Source organism: Xenopus laevis, chromosome 6L, assembly GCF_017654675.1.
Source record: "Xenopus laevis strain J_2021 chromosome 6L, Xenopus_laevis_v10.1, whole genome shotgun sequence".
NCBI classification, from domain to species: Eukaryota; Metazoa; Chordata; class Amphibia; order Anura; family Pipidae; genus Xenopus; species Xenopus laevis.
In genome coordinates, this window is record NC_054381.1 from 25,124,537 (window position 1) to 25,143,106 (window position 18,570).

The window sequence follows — 18,570 nt, forward strand, 5'->3', positions numbered from 1 at the left end:
CCAAAAAAACCGTGAAAAAAACAAATCGTACAAAATTTCCGAATTTTATACTTAACTTTTTTTTTTTTTTTTGATTTTTGCCTGAAAACCATGAAATCTTTGAAACTCAGTGCAGATCAAGATATCTTCTGGACTTCTCGCATTGACTTATATGCAGCCTCGGCAGGTCTGAGATGCCTGATTTTCGGATTCTGACTATTTCCATCATCGTGGTATAATAAATCCCTGAAAAAAATAATTTTTCTTCCACTAAAAATTCGGACTTTAATAAATAACTCCCTAAATGTGACAGCCCAGTGCATCCTGCTGTGCTTTTATAATCAAAACACAAAACTAAAACTACTGGGTAAATAACTAACTTTGAGGAATTTTCCATGGAAATGTATTCCAGACCATAAATGCACTATTAGGGGCAAAGTATTAATTAGCTACCCATAAAATAAAAACTTATGGAGGCACTTACAGCCAAGACCAGGCATGTCCAAAGTCAGGCCCGGGGGCCAATTGCGGCCCTCAGCCTCCATCATGAAATTAATAATAGTACGGCCCTCCAACACCGTGCAATCAGGAATCACGCATCATTCTTGCATACTTCTTTAGGGCTGAAGGTGCAATAGACATACTGACTTGCCAGTACAGTAAAATAAATAATAATGCAAGAGCGGTGCATCTCTACGTGCCAGTATGTGTATTACTAACACCTTCAGCACACAGCAGTATAGACCAAGTGGCAGATCATTTCACTAATGTGCCCAAATATTACTGATACGGCTACGCGATACCTTGTTTAAATGAGTTAAATGATGTTAATGGTTCAAAGAATGTCAGGCTGAATGGTCAGCCCCCACATATTTTCACCTTGCTAAATCTGGCCCTCGTTACAAAAAGTTTAGACACCCCTGCCCAAGACACTTATAAAAGTGACTGAAGCTACATAGCAACTAACCTCTTATGTATGAAAAGGCTGAGACACATACCAAATGGATTAAACAAAACTAGGTACATTTCTAGTGAAAAAAATGGCACTAGATAAAACTAGGGCCAGACGATGAGGATGCAGACCAAGAATCCACAACTCTGCTGCTCTTAATGTACCTGCACCCGAATACAATTCCTCGGCTGTGGTGCAGGCAGACATGTTGGATTTTGTACAAAAATGCTCATGTTTCAGCACCAAACTCTGCTTTGTCTGTCTGCACAGAGCCAAGGCAAAGTATTCTGGTGCCAGCACAGAGCAGCAGCGCATCATCTGGCCCTAGCCTAAATATTCCAAACTTATATAGTCATTAAAAGCAAACACTGGTCATATGGGTCTAAACCCTCCTATGTATGCTTAAAATATTCCAGAAGTTGTATGCAAGGTTGTATAACCTCATAAGGGATAAATATTCCCAAATTAACTTTAAGGCCACATCTTAAATTCACCCATCAGAATAGAATAAATCGATAAAGCAATCAAACAGCTGGAAAAAAAAAAGCTCTAGCCCTGGCCCAGCTGCATTTACCTCCAATTATTATAAGAAATTTAAAACACTTCTGCTTCCACACTTTGTAAAAGTGTTCAATGAAATGCTTCAAGGGCATTCCATTCCTCCCGAGATGTCCGTTTATCCCTGCTCCCTAAACTTGGTAAAGCTCACTGTATTGTTTAAACTTTAGCCCCATTTCAATACTTTATGTAGATGGGAAATTTTCCTCCAGAGGATTAGCTTTGTGACTTCGTCCTCCTCTCCCTACCCTAATTCATCCTGATCAGACAAGCAAACTACGGATAGTATTCGCAAACTAGTTAAATGTGATTTCAGATGCCAACACCTCCACAAATGTAAATCTCAGGATTGAGCAGTGATTGGGAAACGGTGAAATTGTTGATTGAAGATAATTCTCCCTCCTATTGTGGAGCAATGCAATGCATGCAAGTCACAAAGCAGCTCTGATTGGTAAAGCGTTCTGTTCTCACTGCTGCAAGCTATTTGCTGAGTGGACAGAACGAGAAGAAGGACGGGACTGTTTTGCTGGTTGTGAGCACTGCATAGCTGTCGTATTAGCCAAATCCGAGAGAAGGGATGCGTTGTGCGCTATAAGCAGGCATGGCACAGTTCAGGTTACTAGACTGCATGCTGAATCCCAACTGGAGTTTAATCTGCAATCTGTACTGTGCCTGGAACAAGCAGGTTTGTAGTGGGAATGTGCTATTGTGGGGATGACCTTTGGATTTGAAGGGAAACCTTTCATGTCCTATTATCATGGCTTGATGAAAGGGATTTATTGAAGCCAATAGTTAATACTGTATGGCTGGTTTAAACGACGTCCGATTGTTTTTGTGGAATATCTCTGCTCCGCTCTCTTGACTTTTCCATGGGATCCGGCTGCTGCATTTCTGTGTGTGTTTATTTCTTGTGTGCTGCCTGCATAGGATTGTAGTAGAATTCTGTTCAATAATTTAACCCCATCCCTCCTTAGGAGAAGCAGCTATAGACCCTTCGTCGCTCCTCCAACTATCAACGGATAATTTTACTTCTAGAAAGTTGTCTGTTATGTGTGTGTGTATTATGGAGGTTAGTTAAATGTAAATCCTAGCTCTTAAAAGAGCTTTCATGTTATGGCTTAATATGAAAACATCTGCGCGGTTATTTTATACCCATCTCCAGTCAAGGCCATCAAGCAAGTAGAAATATTGCAGTCTCATATGCAGCATCGCATGAAAGGGAAAGCAGTTTTCCATAATTGTTGTTTAGTTTTAGCAGTAATCATTATAGCAGTGTTACTGCCCACTTTTATCCAGATACATCCATAATAATAATGCTTCCGTACAGATCAATGTCTGAAGTATTTCATTTAATTGTATAAGAACCACCAACAATGAAACATGGCGACATTCCTAATTAGACTTCCTAAATCCCACCTATCTCTCATTTAAACTCTAAAGGGGAACTATTGCAGAAATTAAAATTAAAAAGTTTCTTATTTCAGTATGCTGGAGTATATTAGATGAGTATATTGGATGAATGATCCAATATATCTTATAGGGGGGCTCCTTTTGCCTAGAAAATGTATTAGAGCTCACTCTATTAAACTCACCAGACATCATGTCTCTCTACAAGCTGAATTTGTGCAAAAGGCAGTTTTCTTGTTAGATTTTGTTTGTACTGGAATCCGTGTCGGACTGGGGTGTCCAGGGCCCACTAGGGCTTCTGCCTGGCGGCCCTCACCCCAGTCGGAAGTGCCACAACCACCAATCACAAACCAGTCCCCCCCCCCCAGCACATACCTTGTGTGTACCGACTTTATAAATACCGGCTAGCGTGTGTGGAGGAGGGGCTACACGACCACCGCACTTCCTGTAGAAGTTTCCAGCAGCGGACCTGGGTCGGTGGGCGCCCACGAGTTTTCTCCAGGCCCAGTCCAACGCTGACTGGAGTCGGTTATTTGAGTGAGCTCTCTTCTTGCATGAAGACCGAATAAGGAGAAACAGATAAACTTCATTATTTCAGAAACAGTACAGAATTTTTATTTGTATTTAGAAAGTTTTTTATTTCAGTATGCTAAAGCTTATTAAATTTTAATTTTCGCGATAGTTTCCCTTTAACATAAGCTCAGTTTTTTTTTTGTTTTTTTTTTAAGTTCAGGACTGTGCGTTTGTGAGCAGTACGCCTTCCCCATGTTTTCCCTCACTCGTATCGTTACATTTAATAAAGCTAACAATATGTATTAGGTTGTCATATAGTTTACTCACTCTACTGATTTGAGTCTAAAGGCCCCCATACACAGGCCGATAAAAGCTGCCGACAGACCGAGTCGTCCGCTTATTGGCCCATGTGTGGGGCCATCAGACTGGCGTTCCCGATCGATATCTGGCCAAAAGTTGGCCAGATCTTCATCGGGCAGGTTAAAAAAAAATCCCGTTGATTGTGGCTGCATCTATGCGTTTATGCAGACCCGAGATCCAACCGCCAGTATCGGATCTATTATGATCTGATCGTTGGGCTCCCTGATCAGATCAGCCCGATGTTGCCCACTTCGATGTGGGCATATTTGGAAAACATTGCCAAATGAGCGGATCTGTATGGCTTTGGCCTTGATAGAAGGTCTTGAGAGAAGGGGTAAACTAGCAATTTTGCATCCAAAGGGGAAGGATAACATCATATCTCACAATTATTTGATTCCATATGTATATGAAAACAATGTGTTCTGGGTAAAAATGCTGAGCTAAATTGTAACATGATACATGATTTATACATGTCCGTAACTTGGATCAGTGTTCACGTTCTATAAGCAGGCGTTACCCAGATGGATGGGCAGTATGGTCGATATCAAATCTGGGCTTTTTTGCTTGGTCAAGGTCCACTACAGACTATGTATTTAGTAATCTTTGTTTTGGCAATGTTTAAGCATTCTTCATCGGTAGCCAGTGCATGACCACTATTAAGCTGCAATTCAAGTTAGGATGTTGATGTTTTTTTTAATCCATTAGCACCAAATATCAATCCATTTGGAACTAGATGAGTCTGCTGTATTGCATAGTTTAATGTTTTAAAATGCCCGAGTTGTCGAATGAATCATCAGTACTTCTATCGGGAGCTTTCACTAGTGGTGAGAATTTGCCATCCTTTCATACGGAGTATAGTTTTAGCGTTTAATAAAGAACTAGGTAATATGTTTAAAATCCCAAACATGTTCCCTGCTTACCTCCTTATAGTGATCAATATAACTGTGCATTGATTATTGGCTGGTATGTTAAAGGGTAGCTAAGCTTATTTCCTCTGTCACACCCATTTCTTCTTCTACGGATGTTGTCTGACAGACCTAAGTGATTTGTGAATCTATATTTTCTTATACAGGTCACACCAAATAATTCTGTAGTTGTCACTGTGACACCCCGATTAACTGGTCAGATATTCTATAAGATAATACCCCACATTTGTAGACGTGCCAAGGCATGTTGAAGATCCGCTGGGGGCTTGTGGTCATTGCCTAGCATTTTCCATCTCCGTTTGCCCAGCTTTTGACAAAACAAACTTAAAAGTGTTGGCTTGGTGCTGTGTTTGATTGTTTTGTTTTTTCTCAAGTGTAAATGGAGTTCTATCCTATAGTGACCATAAAAACCAGCTAACATCTGCCACCCTGTTTTTTTTAACTTTTTGTGGTGTATGTTAAACTTTAAACTTAAAGGGATACTGTCATGGGACAAAATTAATCAATTAATAGTGCTGCTCCAGCAGAATTCTGCACTGAAATCCATTTCTCAAAAGAGCAAACAGATATTTTTATATTCAATTTTGAAATCTGACATGGGGCTAGACATTTTGTCAGTTTCCCAGCTGCCCCTGGTCATGTGACTTGTGCTTTGCTAAACTTCAATCACTCTTTACTGCTGTACTGCAAGTTGGAGTGATATCACCCCCCCCCCAGCAACCAAACAAAAGAACAATGGGAAGGTAATCAGATAACAGCTGCCTGGTAGATCTAAAAGCTAGCAAAAAAAAAAACCCATGTCTCACTGAGACACATTCAGTTACATTGAGAAGGAAAAACAGCAGCCTGCCAGAAAGCATTTCTCTCCTAAAGTGCAGGCACAAGTCACATGACTTGGGGCAGCTGGGAAATTGACAAAATGTCTAGCCCCATGTCAGATTTCAAAATTGAATATAAAAAAATCTGTTTGCTCCAGTGTCCCGAGTGGGACACTGGCCCCTCCCAACCCCCTAGCGACCTCTCCCAACCCCCTCCACCGGACCCTGGCCCAAAAAAGATTGGGTACTCCTGATTTAAAGTATGAGAAATGGAATGTGGTCTTTTAAATGCAACCCTGTTACATTTCCATTGCATTGTAAGAGTTCAGATAGTAAGACAATTTCAACAAAAGTAGACCTTACGACACTGGGTAACCCTGATGTAGAGAGGGTGTTATTTGCCATATCTCAACTGTGCGCTGTATACAGTGATATTTGGGTAAACTTTGAAGCCATTTACCAAGCTGGGGGCCATAGAAAATAATCCAATATGGGGTCACACCGAGCCCTTAAAGGGGTGGTTCACCTTTAAGGTAACTTTTAGTATGATATAGAATGACCAATTCAAAGCATCGTTTCAATTGGTCTTCATTATTATTTTTTTTTAATAGTTCTTTGCTTTTTTTCTTTTGACTCATTCCAGCTTTTAAATGGGTGTAGCTGACCCCATCTAATAAGCAAATACACTGTAAGGCTACAAATGTATTGTTATTGCTACTTTTTATTACTCCTCCTTCTGTCCAGGCCTCTCCTATTCATATTCCAGTCTCTTCTTCATATTCCAGTCTCTTATTCAAATCCGTGAATGTTTGCTAGGGGAATTTGAACCCTAGCAACCAGAATACTGAAACTGCTGATCACAGGCATTTTAGGAGTGGTTTAAAGGGCTGTAGCTCACGGGCATGTTGCTTTACTTGGTTTTTTTTCCCCAGCATCAACACTCTCTGTGCTGGCAATGGGGTTCATATCAGAAAGCTAGCAATAGTGAATTTACATGTGACGTTTGGCTAAATACACACCCTTATTGTTCAACCTAAACAACAGTTTCTAGGCAACTTGCATTCGCTTTTGCCTGTCCTTAACTTTATATATGTGTTATAATATAGGACTAAATAAGGTGCAAATTTCTTACCAGTCCTGTTTGGCCGAGATGTCTAATTACTTGTTATTAGTGTATCTGATATATATATATGCTCTGCTTTGTTTATAGTGTTTTAATTGGTGGGTGTGTCTTCACTGAATAGGTTTAGTTTGTACTTTACATAAAACATGTGCATCTCCTTTGCTTTGACTTCTCTTACAACACATCTAAAATAAAGCTCATTTGACTTGCCTGTGCATTAGGTCCACCACCATTTTTTACCTTAATGTGGAAAAACTGCTTATCCATACTATATTTTCCAATAAGTGTACTACTTCTCTTCCCTTTGCTCTGCATTGCCTCAGTGTTTAGGAAGTAATTAGGCAGCATTAAGCTATCCAAAGCTTTTAGAATGCTCGCAGCTTTTAATGTGAATGCCTACAGAACTATATTATAGCTGCAGAGTCTTAATACCTGTGGTTTTCAAAGCTCTTTTGTTCCTCTATATATGCTTGTGCATACACACTCGTACACATATATTTCCAAAGTAATTTGCTTGATGTAAACAGATTTATTTAATAAGGCCCTCAACAATGATGCAGTTGTTTAGAATGTTGGGCTGTGGAATCAGTAATACCAAAAAATCTAATTGTTTTAAAGTAATTAAAATATAATGTACAGTTGATCTGCAGTGGTAAAACTGATGTATTTGCTTCATACATTCTACTTTAGTTTATATAAACAAGCTGCTGTGTAGCCATGGGGGTTGCCATTCAAGCTGGAAAAGGCGAAAAAGCACTGGTTAAATAGCAGATAATAGTTAAGCCCTATAGAATACAATGGGATTTCTCGCAGCTTATCTGTTCTGTACTGTGTATCCTGTGCTTGAATGGCTACACATTTATATAAATTATAGTAGTGTTTCAGAGGCAAATTTTACCAGTGCAGGGCAACAGTACATACTTTTGTAATTCCTCTAATACATTTTCACTTTTATATTATTGATCCTTTAGCTTCCTTTGTGCTTTTTTTTTTTTTTTTTGCACAGTCTTCAAATATTGTTGATCAAAATTCAAATGCTGAAATGCGATTCTGAACGTATTTTAGATCTTGATCGTGTTAGTTGTACATGCACATTTGTGATTTTATAATCCTAGCATTCCTCACAGTCTCAAGCCATTTGAGCAGCCAGGTAACATCTTGAATACTACAGTTTTCGAGAAACAAAATGAATGGAATATCTAGTTGCTAGAACTAGAATTCTTTGTTCCACTAATTTAAATGGTATTTCACTAGCTCTGAGCTGGAGAGCTATTTGCGTTCTTATAAATCTTGAATATTGGCATCTGTGAACGTTGAGGGGTACGTCAATTAATTCAGAAATCAATGGGACCTTCAGTTAAATCATATTGGCCTTTTTAAACCCAAATCTCTGTAGCTTGGCACACTGGTTGTAGGGAGACCTTGTCTCTTGCACCAGAAGAAGGACCCCCGGTGGTCCGAAACATTTAGTTCTATGCATCTCTGAAGAAATTACACTTATTTGCTCTCCATTATTATTTCATGATACATTTAGCCTGGACGTGGCAACTCCAGACCACTGTTAGATTGAGCACAAGACTCAACCAGAACACTCCAGTGGCATCAAAGAACTGTTTTTATTTTTCACATTATTTGCCCCCCGCTAAGCTATTCCTCTACCCTTACACACAGACGGATAGCTGACTGATATAAAATAAAGCAGACCAATCACCAAAAGGATATCATTTATACTTCTAACTATGCAGTAGTATACAGTAGCAGGACTTTTCTGTAATGGCAAATTATCCTCAAGAAGTGTCAAAAATTCAAAAGCATTGTGTGTGGGGGGGGGGTCCATAATTAGCGCACACTTATAGAACAGCTTGTGGAAGAGCAAGTGTATCCCTCTTTCCGATTGTTTCTTCATTCCCCACCGCATTTTGCTTTTGGATTATAAAATACCCTTCATCTGTTAAACTGTTTCTGCTTATAGAACGAAGTCAAATGTGACGTGGAATGTGAGTTATGGAGAAGACGTTGGGATAAATCTAGTGTTTAAAAAGTAAAAAAACTGTTGCACTGTTTTTAGTGTTGCCTGCTGTTCCAGTAGTTTAGGGCAGCGGAGACTCTGTGCATGTACCTTTTAAGTTAGCTTTTAGTATGTTCCACAATGGCCAATTCTAAGCAAATTTTTAGTTGGACATAATTTCGACTTTTTTTTTATTTTTATAGTTTTTGAAGTATTTCCTTTTTATTTATCTTTCCATCTTTCAAATGTGGCTCACTGACTCCATCTAAAAAAACAAATGCTCTGAAAGGCAACACATTTATAATTATTGCTTTTTATTACTCCTCTTTCTATTCAGATCCTCTCCTATTGCAGTCTCTTATTCAGATCTTTGCATGGTTGCTAGGACAATTTGGATCCTAGTAACCAGATTGCTGAAATTGCAAACTGGAGAAGTGGTGAATAAAAAGCCAAATATTCATACTTAATGTTAATTTAGGGTTCTATTGCTTGGCTTGTGGTTTCAGGTTTGCCTAAGCCTTATTTTCAGGGATGTCTGTCTTCGGGCTTTCTTTTTTTTATGTTCCTTAGTATGGATACATATGGATGTGGGTGCTTGTGTTATAACAAGCAGGGGGCACTCGCTATAGATCACTAGTGGAAGCTTGTTGGCCCCACCGTCAACTATTTAACTACAACTCCCAACATCCGATTAGAGAAAAGTCCAGCTCAGCTGATCAACTGTAAAGTCAGAGGCTTCCGCTTGTAATAAATTAAGCTTTTTTTAAACAAAAAGAAAGACTTGCTGCAAATTTGTGCTGTTATCATTGCTCTAAACCTAAAGCTGCAGTGAGCATGATACAGTAATGCTGAACCCTTTGGAGGCCACGTGCTCCTTATCTATTGTCAAATTCTGTTTTTCTATGTCACGCTGAAACAGCCAGTCATTCTTTTCAGCATTGTGCAAAGTGTATTCCAGCTGAATGAATGTACAAAATAGAACTACAAGCCTGTCAGGCACATTATTTTACCCCTCAGCACCTCTCCACTTATGCTGGAATCCATTCACAAAGAAGGAGAGCTATGGGTTTCACACCCTTGACGTTTAAAATACAAGTGATTTGTGAAAATACTGCTAAAAGAGCAAGTTGATCTTTAAAGAAGGAAAGCTACCGAAGCAATAGATTAACCACAATAGTGCAAGCTATAACACTATATTTATTCTCCAGAATGCTGAGTAAACAGCTGTAGACACTGTCCCGTTTGTTTAGGATAGCAGATGCCATCTTATCTTGGTGTGACATCACTTCCTGCCTGGGCTCAGATTACAGCAGGGAGGAGAGGTGGGAAAAGGGAGAGAGGATCAAACTGAGCATGCTCAAGCCCTAGCCCTGGAGGTTTAAGCTGAAAACAGGAAGTCTGATACAGAAGCCCATGAGTACACAATAGAAGGAAAGAAATATTGTGTTTCTTTTGACAGAGGACTCAGAGCAGCATTACTTTGAGGATTTACTGGTGTATTTATATAGAACTTTCTGAAAGCTTACTCAGTTTTAGTCTTTCATTCTCCTGAAAAATAACTTTCATTTGTTGCTAGAGTGACTGCTTCCATGTGATGCATGTAGCCTTTAGTCTGTCCTGGCAGTATCTACAAAGAGTTTGCTTTCTCTCATCCTGGGATTTGTTTGAATAGTAAGCTCCACTGACATTAATTGATGTGCGATTATAATCTGCAAAGTATGTTAATGCTATAAAAATAAAGCATAATAATGTTGTAATTGGTCTTTCAGGTGATTCTGCAGTCTTTTTTTTTTCAGTAGTGAAATGTTAGTGCTCCTACTGGAAGCGTTGCCAGACACACCAGTCGGTAATGTCATGTACTGTTCAACTTCAGACAGGAGGCTTTTCCTTTCCAGCTGTGTGTGGTATTTTAGGGTCACTGATTAGGCTCCCCGGCTGTCTGCAGTGCTGTGGTGTGAGCTGCACTCCTGTGCCAGAAACATTCTAGAAATTCAGAAATTCTAGGAATGACTGCTGAAACTCCAGGGATGCAGGAACACGTGTGCAATGCACAGATCTAAAGTCATCTGTCAGAATTCGATCACGCGTGCTTTTGTTTTAAGCAAACCTATTATTGTCAGGATTATCGCTTTAGCTATGCTTGCATGATAGGTGTTTTTCTCAGTAGGGCTCATATTTCATTTGATCGTTGTGCAGCCTGTATAGCAGGTGTTGCATTCAGGGTCAAGAAAACAAAGAACGCAGAATTGGGAAACCCTCAGACGGACTGATTACATGCTTATTTTAAGCACACATATGTGAGTGCAACTTGTATTTTATTCATTATTTATTTAAAGAAGTTTTTACACAATTTTAGCATATCCTTCCTAGAAACTGAATGACGCCCTGTATTGGAGGAGCAACTATATTTTATGCTAGTGGTACAAGTAGACGTTTGTAAGTATTCACTACTTACACACAGGAGGTGGCCACGTATATTGCTAAAATACCACAGTTAAAGGGTAATTAACCCCCCCCCCCCCGTGGAAGAAATCAAAACACATCCCATAGTAAATGCACAAAGAGGTGTAAACTTTTCTACAAAATACTACACTATATTCTATTTCTCTGTTTTCTTTGGTGTCTACCCCTAAGCTTGTAGCGCTGGTGTTTCTTCTTACGAATGAAAGATTTTTGTCAAGAAAACAAAGGCAAGCCCTCATTGGAGTCAGTTTTTGTCTTAAAAAGAAGCAGAATTATTGTGTTTACATACACACACACACACACACACCCCCCTTTGTAAAATGTGTAATGAAACAATTGAATTCTTGGTGAATCAGATGAAAGTTGATTGTAGGACTGGCCAGACCAGGGATGACTGATGTAGGTACTGTTCCTTTAAAGGGATACTGGGAAACCGTTTTTCCCCCCCCAAAATTCATCGGTTAACAGTGCTGCTCCAGCAGAATTCTGCATTGAAATGTTTCTCAAAAAATAAGAAATGTTTATATTTAATTTTGAAATCTGACATGAGGCTAGACATATTGTCATTTTCCCAGCTGTCTCCAGTCATGTGCTCTGATAAACTTCAGTCACTCTTTACTGCTGTACTGCAAGTTGGCGTGATATCACCCCCCCCCCCCAGCAGCCATAACAATGGGAAGGTAACCAGATAGCAGCTCCCTAAAGCTCCCCATAGATGTGACGATTCTTGCCGAACGACCGATTTTAGGGAAGCCCGACCGATCCTTCGCAATTATCGTGCGGTTAGTGGGATTCGAACAATCGTACATCTTACGATTTTTCGGCCGACATCTGTCAGGAAATTGATCGGCCAGGTCAAAAAATCTTTGTCGGTGCCAGTGCAATCTATCTATGTTTGCAGGGCCAAGCAGGCCGCTCCCCTTTGTTTTCCTGGCAAATTGGTCTTTATAGTTGATGGTAAATTCGTACGATTGTTCTGAGAAGATCGTGGTCTCACGATCAGGATCTGATCTTTTAAAAATCTTCATCTATGGCCAGCTTAACACAAGATAATAACAGCTGCCTGGTAGATATACGAACAACACTCAATAGTAAAAGCCAAGTCCCACTGAGACTGATTGTTACATTAAAGTGATACCGACACTAAAAAACTACTTTTAAAAAATATGAATGTGCATTAAAAGTTACCTATAGGGCTTTTTTTTTAAATTAAGGTTTGTTTTTGTAAGTAATTGTTAGTTGAAGTTCCTAAACCTGGCTGTTTTGCCAACCTGACAGTTTCTAATGCTAACAGACTGCAAAAATATGGAAGCCCTCTCATAGTTGATCACAGGGAGTCAGATAGGTAATGTAAAAGCATTGGACAAATACTTTATGGCACAATTCTAAGAAGCATGCAAAGTCAATTTTATGGTAGATGTAAAAAAAGGTTCAATTTCTGGTGTCAGTATCTCTAAGTTAAGTAAGAGAAATAACAGCCTGCCAGAATGTAGTTCCATCCTAAAGTGCAGGCACAAGTCACATGACTGGGGGCAGCTGGGAAACTGACAATATGTCTAGCCCCATGTCAGATTTCAAAATTGAACATAAAAAAATCAGTTTGCTCTTTTGAGAATTGGAGTGCAGAATTCTGCTGGAGCAGCACTATTAAAACTGATGCGGTTTCCTATGATCGTATCCCTTTAAAGGAACAGTAACACCAAAAAATGATAGTGTTTTAAAGTACACGTAATTTATGAAAATCTTTATTAATCTATAGAGGTTTGTTCTATAGTTCTTCCCTGGCTCATAGCCTCGCCTTTATTTCTATCAATGCTTGATTTCTGGCCTGCTTGCGCACAATCCTACCAATGGCCTTCCTAAGACTGTGGCCAACATTTGGCCTGATCTGTAAAGTGTTTTTTTTTCTGTGCTATTAGCAGCTCTCTCTGTAATCACTTAAATTGTGTATTATCCTGTCAAACTCTGATGGATGTTCTGCAGCCACAGTATCCATTTGTTTAGTGTTCTCCAGCCATAAAATGGGATATAGTCTGCTCATGTTCATTGAACATTTATGCAGTGTCATTCTCTTGATTTACTGGTCTATTATAGAGATATATATATATATATATGTAGATTGCTTTGGCCTCAGTCTTGGCTTGCTCCCTTCCTGATTGATGAAAATTGAGAGTGGTAGTCATTGGCACTCCTGCTTCCCAGTGCTGGGACTTGAATCCTCTGCTGCAGTATGGGGGGGGTGGGGGGGAGTCCTCAATCAGGCAAATCCTTGCTTTCCAAAGTCACCCAAAGTTTCCTTGTGAGGCAACGTGTAAAGCCAAAGCGTCTTGTATGGTTTCCCATACTGGTGAGAGAGCATTTTCAGGAGATTTGTCACCTGCAGTTGAGAAGAAGATTGACTTGCATACAAGTCTCCCCATGGGTCATCACCCTGCAGGTGAATGCCAAGCAAATAATAGGAAAAAAAAATCACAATGAAAGGAAATATACACATGTCCAATATACAGGGAATAATGTATCCCCTATTGTAAAATTTAAAGGAGAACTAAACCCTATTATTGTATGGCTAAAAATGGCATATTTCATATACTGAACTTATTGCACCAGCCTAAAGTTTCAGCTTGTCAATAGCAGCAATGATCCAGGACTTCAAACTTGTCACAGGGGGTCACCATCTTGGAAAGTGTCTGTGACACTCACATGCTCAGTGGGCTCTGAGCAGCTGTTGAGAAGCTAAGCTTAGGGGTCATTGCAAATTATCAAACAGAAAATGAGGTTTGTCTGTAATATGAGATGATGTTACAGGGCTGATTATTAAATTCTGATGCTAATTGCACTGGTTTCTGTGCTGCCATGTTGTAATTATCTGTATTAATTAGTAATCAGCCTTATATTGTGACATTTCTATTCTATGTGTACTGTATATTGTGAGTAGGTCCCTAAGCTCAGTAAGTGACAGCAGCACAGAGCATGTGCAGTGAATCAGCAGAAAAGAAGACGGGGAGCTACTGGGGCATCTTTGGAGACACAGATCTTTACTGCTAAAGGGCTGTGGTTGCCTTGGGCTGGCTCAGAAGCTCAAAACATAATGTACAATTTTTCTAGATACTTCTTTAGTTAAGCTTTAGTTTTCCTTTAAGGAATATTGCAAACCACTGAGAAGGTTTATGCCCATATAAAAGTGCAAGGCCAAAGGCAGGAAAAAAACTCCAATCCATTAGAGTTTTAGGGCAAAACCCTCCAAAAAAAAAAACTCTACTATCAAGCAGGCTGTTAACCTCTTCAAATGGTTACAGGGACCTCTGCCATAGACTTCTACAGAACTTCGACAGGATTTAGGTGGTGTATTTTAGGATTACAGCTATTCCCAGTATCGAGGTATAAATCTCAAATATTCCACGTTTTTTTTTTTAACCCGAAAAAGTGAGTTGACCACAAAATACAACTTAAATACTTGTATTTTCGTTGAAAAAACAATTTAAACCTTAATAAATAATTCTGCACCCTAATGTCCTCATATTTTACAACAGGGGGTATTGTGTTTATTATAATACAAAAGTTTAAGCAAGTCACATGACCAGAAATACCGATTATAGCTGATTACATCACTAAGCTGCTGTCGGCAACCATATGATTTACAAATCCATTTATATTTTAATGTCTATTGGACAGTTTTAAGTCTATTGGACAGTTGCTTAGAATTAGTTCTCATTAGCATCTATCATTATACAACATCTGATTTCCATTATTTAGGTGGAGTTTCCTCTGCACTAATGTTAAAAAGTCTTATTCGTATGGTTTAGATTTGATTATTAGAATATCTGCTCATACATAGCTAATTTGATTCTTTTGAATGAAGAGGGATCAGGCCCACAAACCGTTGGATACAATCAGAATTGTCTGGAAATTACATTCTTTAAAGGGGAATCGGAAAACATGTTTTTTTGAAACGCATCAGTTAATAGTGCTACTCCAGCAGAATTCTGCACTGAAATCCATTTCTCAAAAGAGCAAACGGATTTTTTTATATTCAATTTTGAAATCTGACATGGGGCTAGATATTTTGTCAATTTCCCAGCTGCCCCAAGTCATGTGACTTGTGCCTGCACTTTAGGAGAGAAATGCTTTCTGGCAAGCTGCTGTTTTTCCTTCTCAATGTAACTGAATGTGTCTCAGAGGGACATGGGTTTTTACTATTGAGTGTTGTTCTTAGATCTACCAGGCAGCTGTTATCTTGTGTTAGGGAGCTGCTATCTGGTTACCTTCTCATTGTTCTTTTGTTTGGCTGCTGGGGGGAAAAAGGGAGGGGGTTGATATCACTCTGACTTGCAGTACAGCAGTAAAGAGTGATTGAAGTTTATCAGAGCACAAGTCACATGACTTGCGGCAGCTGGGAAATTGACAAAATGTCTAGCCCCATGCTAGATTTCAAAATTGAATATAAAAATATCTGTTTGCTCTTTTGAGAAATGCTGCTGGAGCAGCACTATTAACTGATTCATTTTGAAATTTTTTTTCCCATGACAGTATCCCTATAAAGTATTTCCCCCTCCGAATCGGACAGCAGTGGTAGCTCCTGTTTCCTAATGAATTACTTGGGCTGTAGGTTCTTCTTGCATGCCCTCCTAAACCTAGAATCAATTCCTTTTCATGGTGCAGATAATGGTGTGTGGCTGGATTGCAGTAGTCTGTTTTACTCTTGTGAATATCCATGCCCCCCTCGTCATGATAGATGAGCAGCCTTGCTTTCTATGAACAGCCACATTTGTTTATAAGGACGCCAACACGGCATCCATGCACTTTCCAGCCCACGTTGCAGTCTAATCTCCTTGCTGGCTGTTATTTTCTTGCTGCATGCCATGGGCTTATTCCTTCCCCATTTAGCCGTAACTGTAATTACTGGGCAGCTTTTCCTAAGCACGTGACCTCTATCCATGGTGGGTACAGAACCATAGCCTGGCTATTTACAGATGGCATGCAGAGAATGCCATGTCATATTTCGGATCATCTGGGAAGCCTCCCTTTAGAGAAGGCAACTAAGGGTTTCTGGGTTAGCAGTCACAGGTTTGTATTGAAATCTGAATACTTTCCCTGCAGACTAATGTTATGTACTTTCTTAATCCTATTTCACGGCTTGATTTTTAATCCTTTCCCCGGTTCATTTGAAAATGTATACATTTTTTAAAGGACCAGAAGCATAAAGTTTTTTGTAAAAAAAAAAAAAATTAGTTTGTACATAACGAGGAAAAACGGTTCAAGTTAAATCCTTCGACTTCGAATATCGAAGTTGAAGGATTTAGCGATATTCATTCGATCGAACGAAAAATCGTTTGATCAAACGATTAAATCCTTAGAATCGTTCGATTCGAAGGATTTTAATCCGTCGATCAAACGCTTTTTGTTCGACCAAAAAAAGATAGCTAAGCCTATGAGAACCTTGCCCTAGGGTAACATTGACTTTGGTAGGTTTTGGTGGCGAACTAGGGGGTCGAAATTTTTTTTTATAAAGAGACAGTACTTCGACTATCGAATGGTCGAATAGTCGAAAGATTTTTAGTTCGAAACGTTCGATTCGTAGACGAAGTAGCCAATTCGATGGTCTAAGTAGCCAAAAAAACATTCGAAATTCGACGTTTTTTTCCTCTATTCCTTCACTCGAGCGAAGTAAATGGGCCCCTTAACTTCAAATTCGCAAATTCTTTATTAAGAAATAACTTACCGATAGTCCACTTGCACTCCTCTTCAGAAAAGACGACAGGGCGACAATCCATCGCGCGGCACTCAATTTCTCCTCCCTGCCTTCTGCAGGAGGTAGCCAGAGAGGAGAAACAGAGTGCCGCACGAAGGATCGCCGACTTTTCTGAAGTGGAGTATCGGTGAGTTATTTCTTAAACAATTTAAAATTAAATGCGTCTTGGTGTTTTGTTTTTTTTGTTCCATTATGTACAAACGGATTTTTTTTTTTTTTTTAAAAAAGTTTACTTGTCTTTTAAAGGGCTGCTTCCCCCTTATAACAGTGCTTTTCCATTATGAAAGAAAATGCAGTTGTAAGCAACTTTTCAATATACATGAATTAAAAATGAACAATGGTTTTAGGTTGGTCAGTGTAATTGCTGTTGAAAGTAGTATGCGGCTGTTTATGGTCTCTGAATCCGGAAACAATGCATCAAGCCAGCTGAAGGAGTAACTGATTTATGCTACATTGTTGCAAGGGTCAAAACCAGAGAACGGAAATGGGAAAACGCATTCTGCTTTTAGTTGGTTACCTTTACATAATAACTTTAAAGGAGAACTAAACCCTAAAAATGAATGTGGCTAAATACCATATTTTATATACTGAACTTATTGTACCAGCCTAAAGTTTCAGCTTCTCAATAGCAGCCAGTAACCTACTAGAGGGGGGCGGCCCCTGGCGCGGGATGTGCAGCTGGGGCCCCCGCCCCCTCCGAACATCTGGAACCCCATCGAAGTCAGTGGCGCGCAAGCTGCCTGGGGGCCCTGAGGGGGTGCGGGCCCTGGCCCAATCGCACACCCTGCTCCCCCGGTAGTTACGCCACTGATAGTAGCAATGATCCAGGACTTCAAACTTGTCACAGGGGGTCATCATCTTGAAAAGTGTCTGTGACACTCACATGCTCAGTGGGCTGTGAGCAGCTGTTGAGAAGCTAAGCTTAGGGGTCGTCATAAATTATCAAGCGGAAAATGAGATTTGTTTGTAATATAAGCTGATGCTACAGGGCTGATTATTAAATTCTGATGCTAATTGCGCTGGTTTCTGTGCTGCCATGTAGTAATTATCTGTATTAAATACTAATCAGCCTTATATTGTGACATTTCTATTCTATGTGTACTGTATATTGTGAGTGGTTCCCTAAGCTCAGTAAGTGACAGCAGCACAGAGCATGTGCAGTGAATCGGCAGAAAAGAAGATGGGGAGCTACTGGGGCATCTTTGGAGACACAGATCTTTACTGCTAAAGGGCTCTGGTTGCCTTGGGCTTGTACAGAAGCTACATCTTTAGTTAAGCTTTAGTTCTCCTATAAAACATTGCAATGTTTGTGTGCATGTATATTAGAAAGTTATTTAGAATAACATTTGTTTTAAATTATGCAAAATGTTATTTTTGGGTTTACTTCCCCTTTAATTTGGTTTTGTTGTATTGTTCTCCTTTTTTTCCCTCCAGTTTTGTTTTCTGTTCCTTTATGAGTATTTTCTGGCTTTTCTGGCAGTCTCAGGTTGTTCTGCTATGTATGGCTGCTCACCAGAGACGGCAAGTGTTCCTCCCACCCCACAGGCCCAGAGACAAACACTAGCTCACTTGGCCAGGTTGCCATAGAGACAGAATGCAATGTGATCAGGCCATTAGGGAGCTGGTGTTTTCTTTCTACTCCGAGGCCTTGCAGCCTGCCAATTGATCTGAACTGCTGGAAAGTGATCACAGTTACCTGAATGTTTCTTACTAT

General features: G+C 39.7%; 1 protein-coding gene across 6 annotated transcripts in view; it reads left to right on the top strand.

Annotated features, from left to right (window-relative positions):
- The window catches only part of arhgap21.L (Rho GTPase activating protein 21 L homeolog), a 119,751-nt gene that overhangs the window by 14,173 nt on the left and 87,008 nt on the right, over positions 1-18,570 (top strand). For 2 of the 6 annotated variants that reach the window (XM_041565342.1, XM_041565341.1), the window contains exon 1: positions 2,060-2,174. In XM_041565342.1, the coding sequence (XP_041421276.1) occupies positions 2,091-2,174 (84 nt within the window). In that variant the 5' untranslated portion in view covers positions 2,060-2,090. 6 annotated transcript variants of the gene reach the window in all.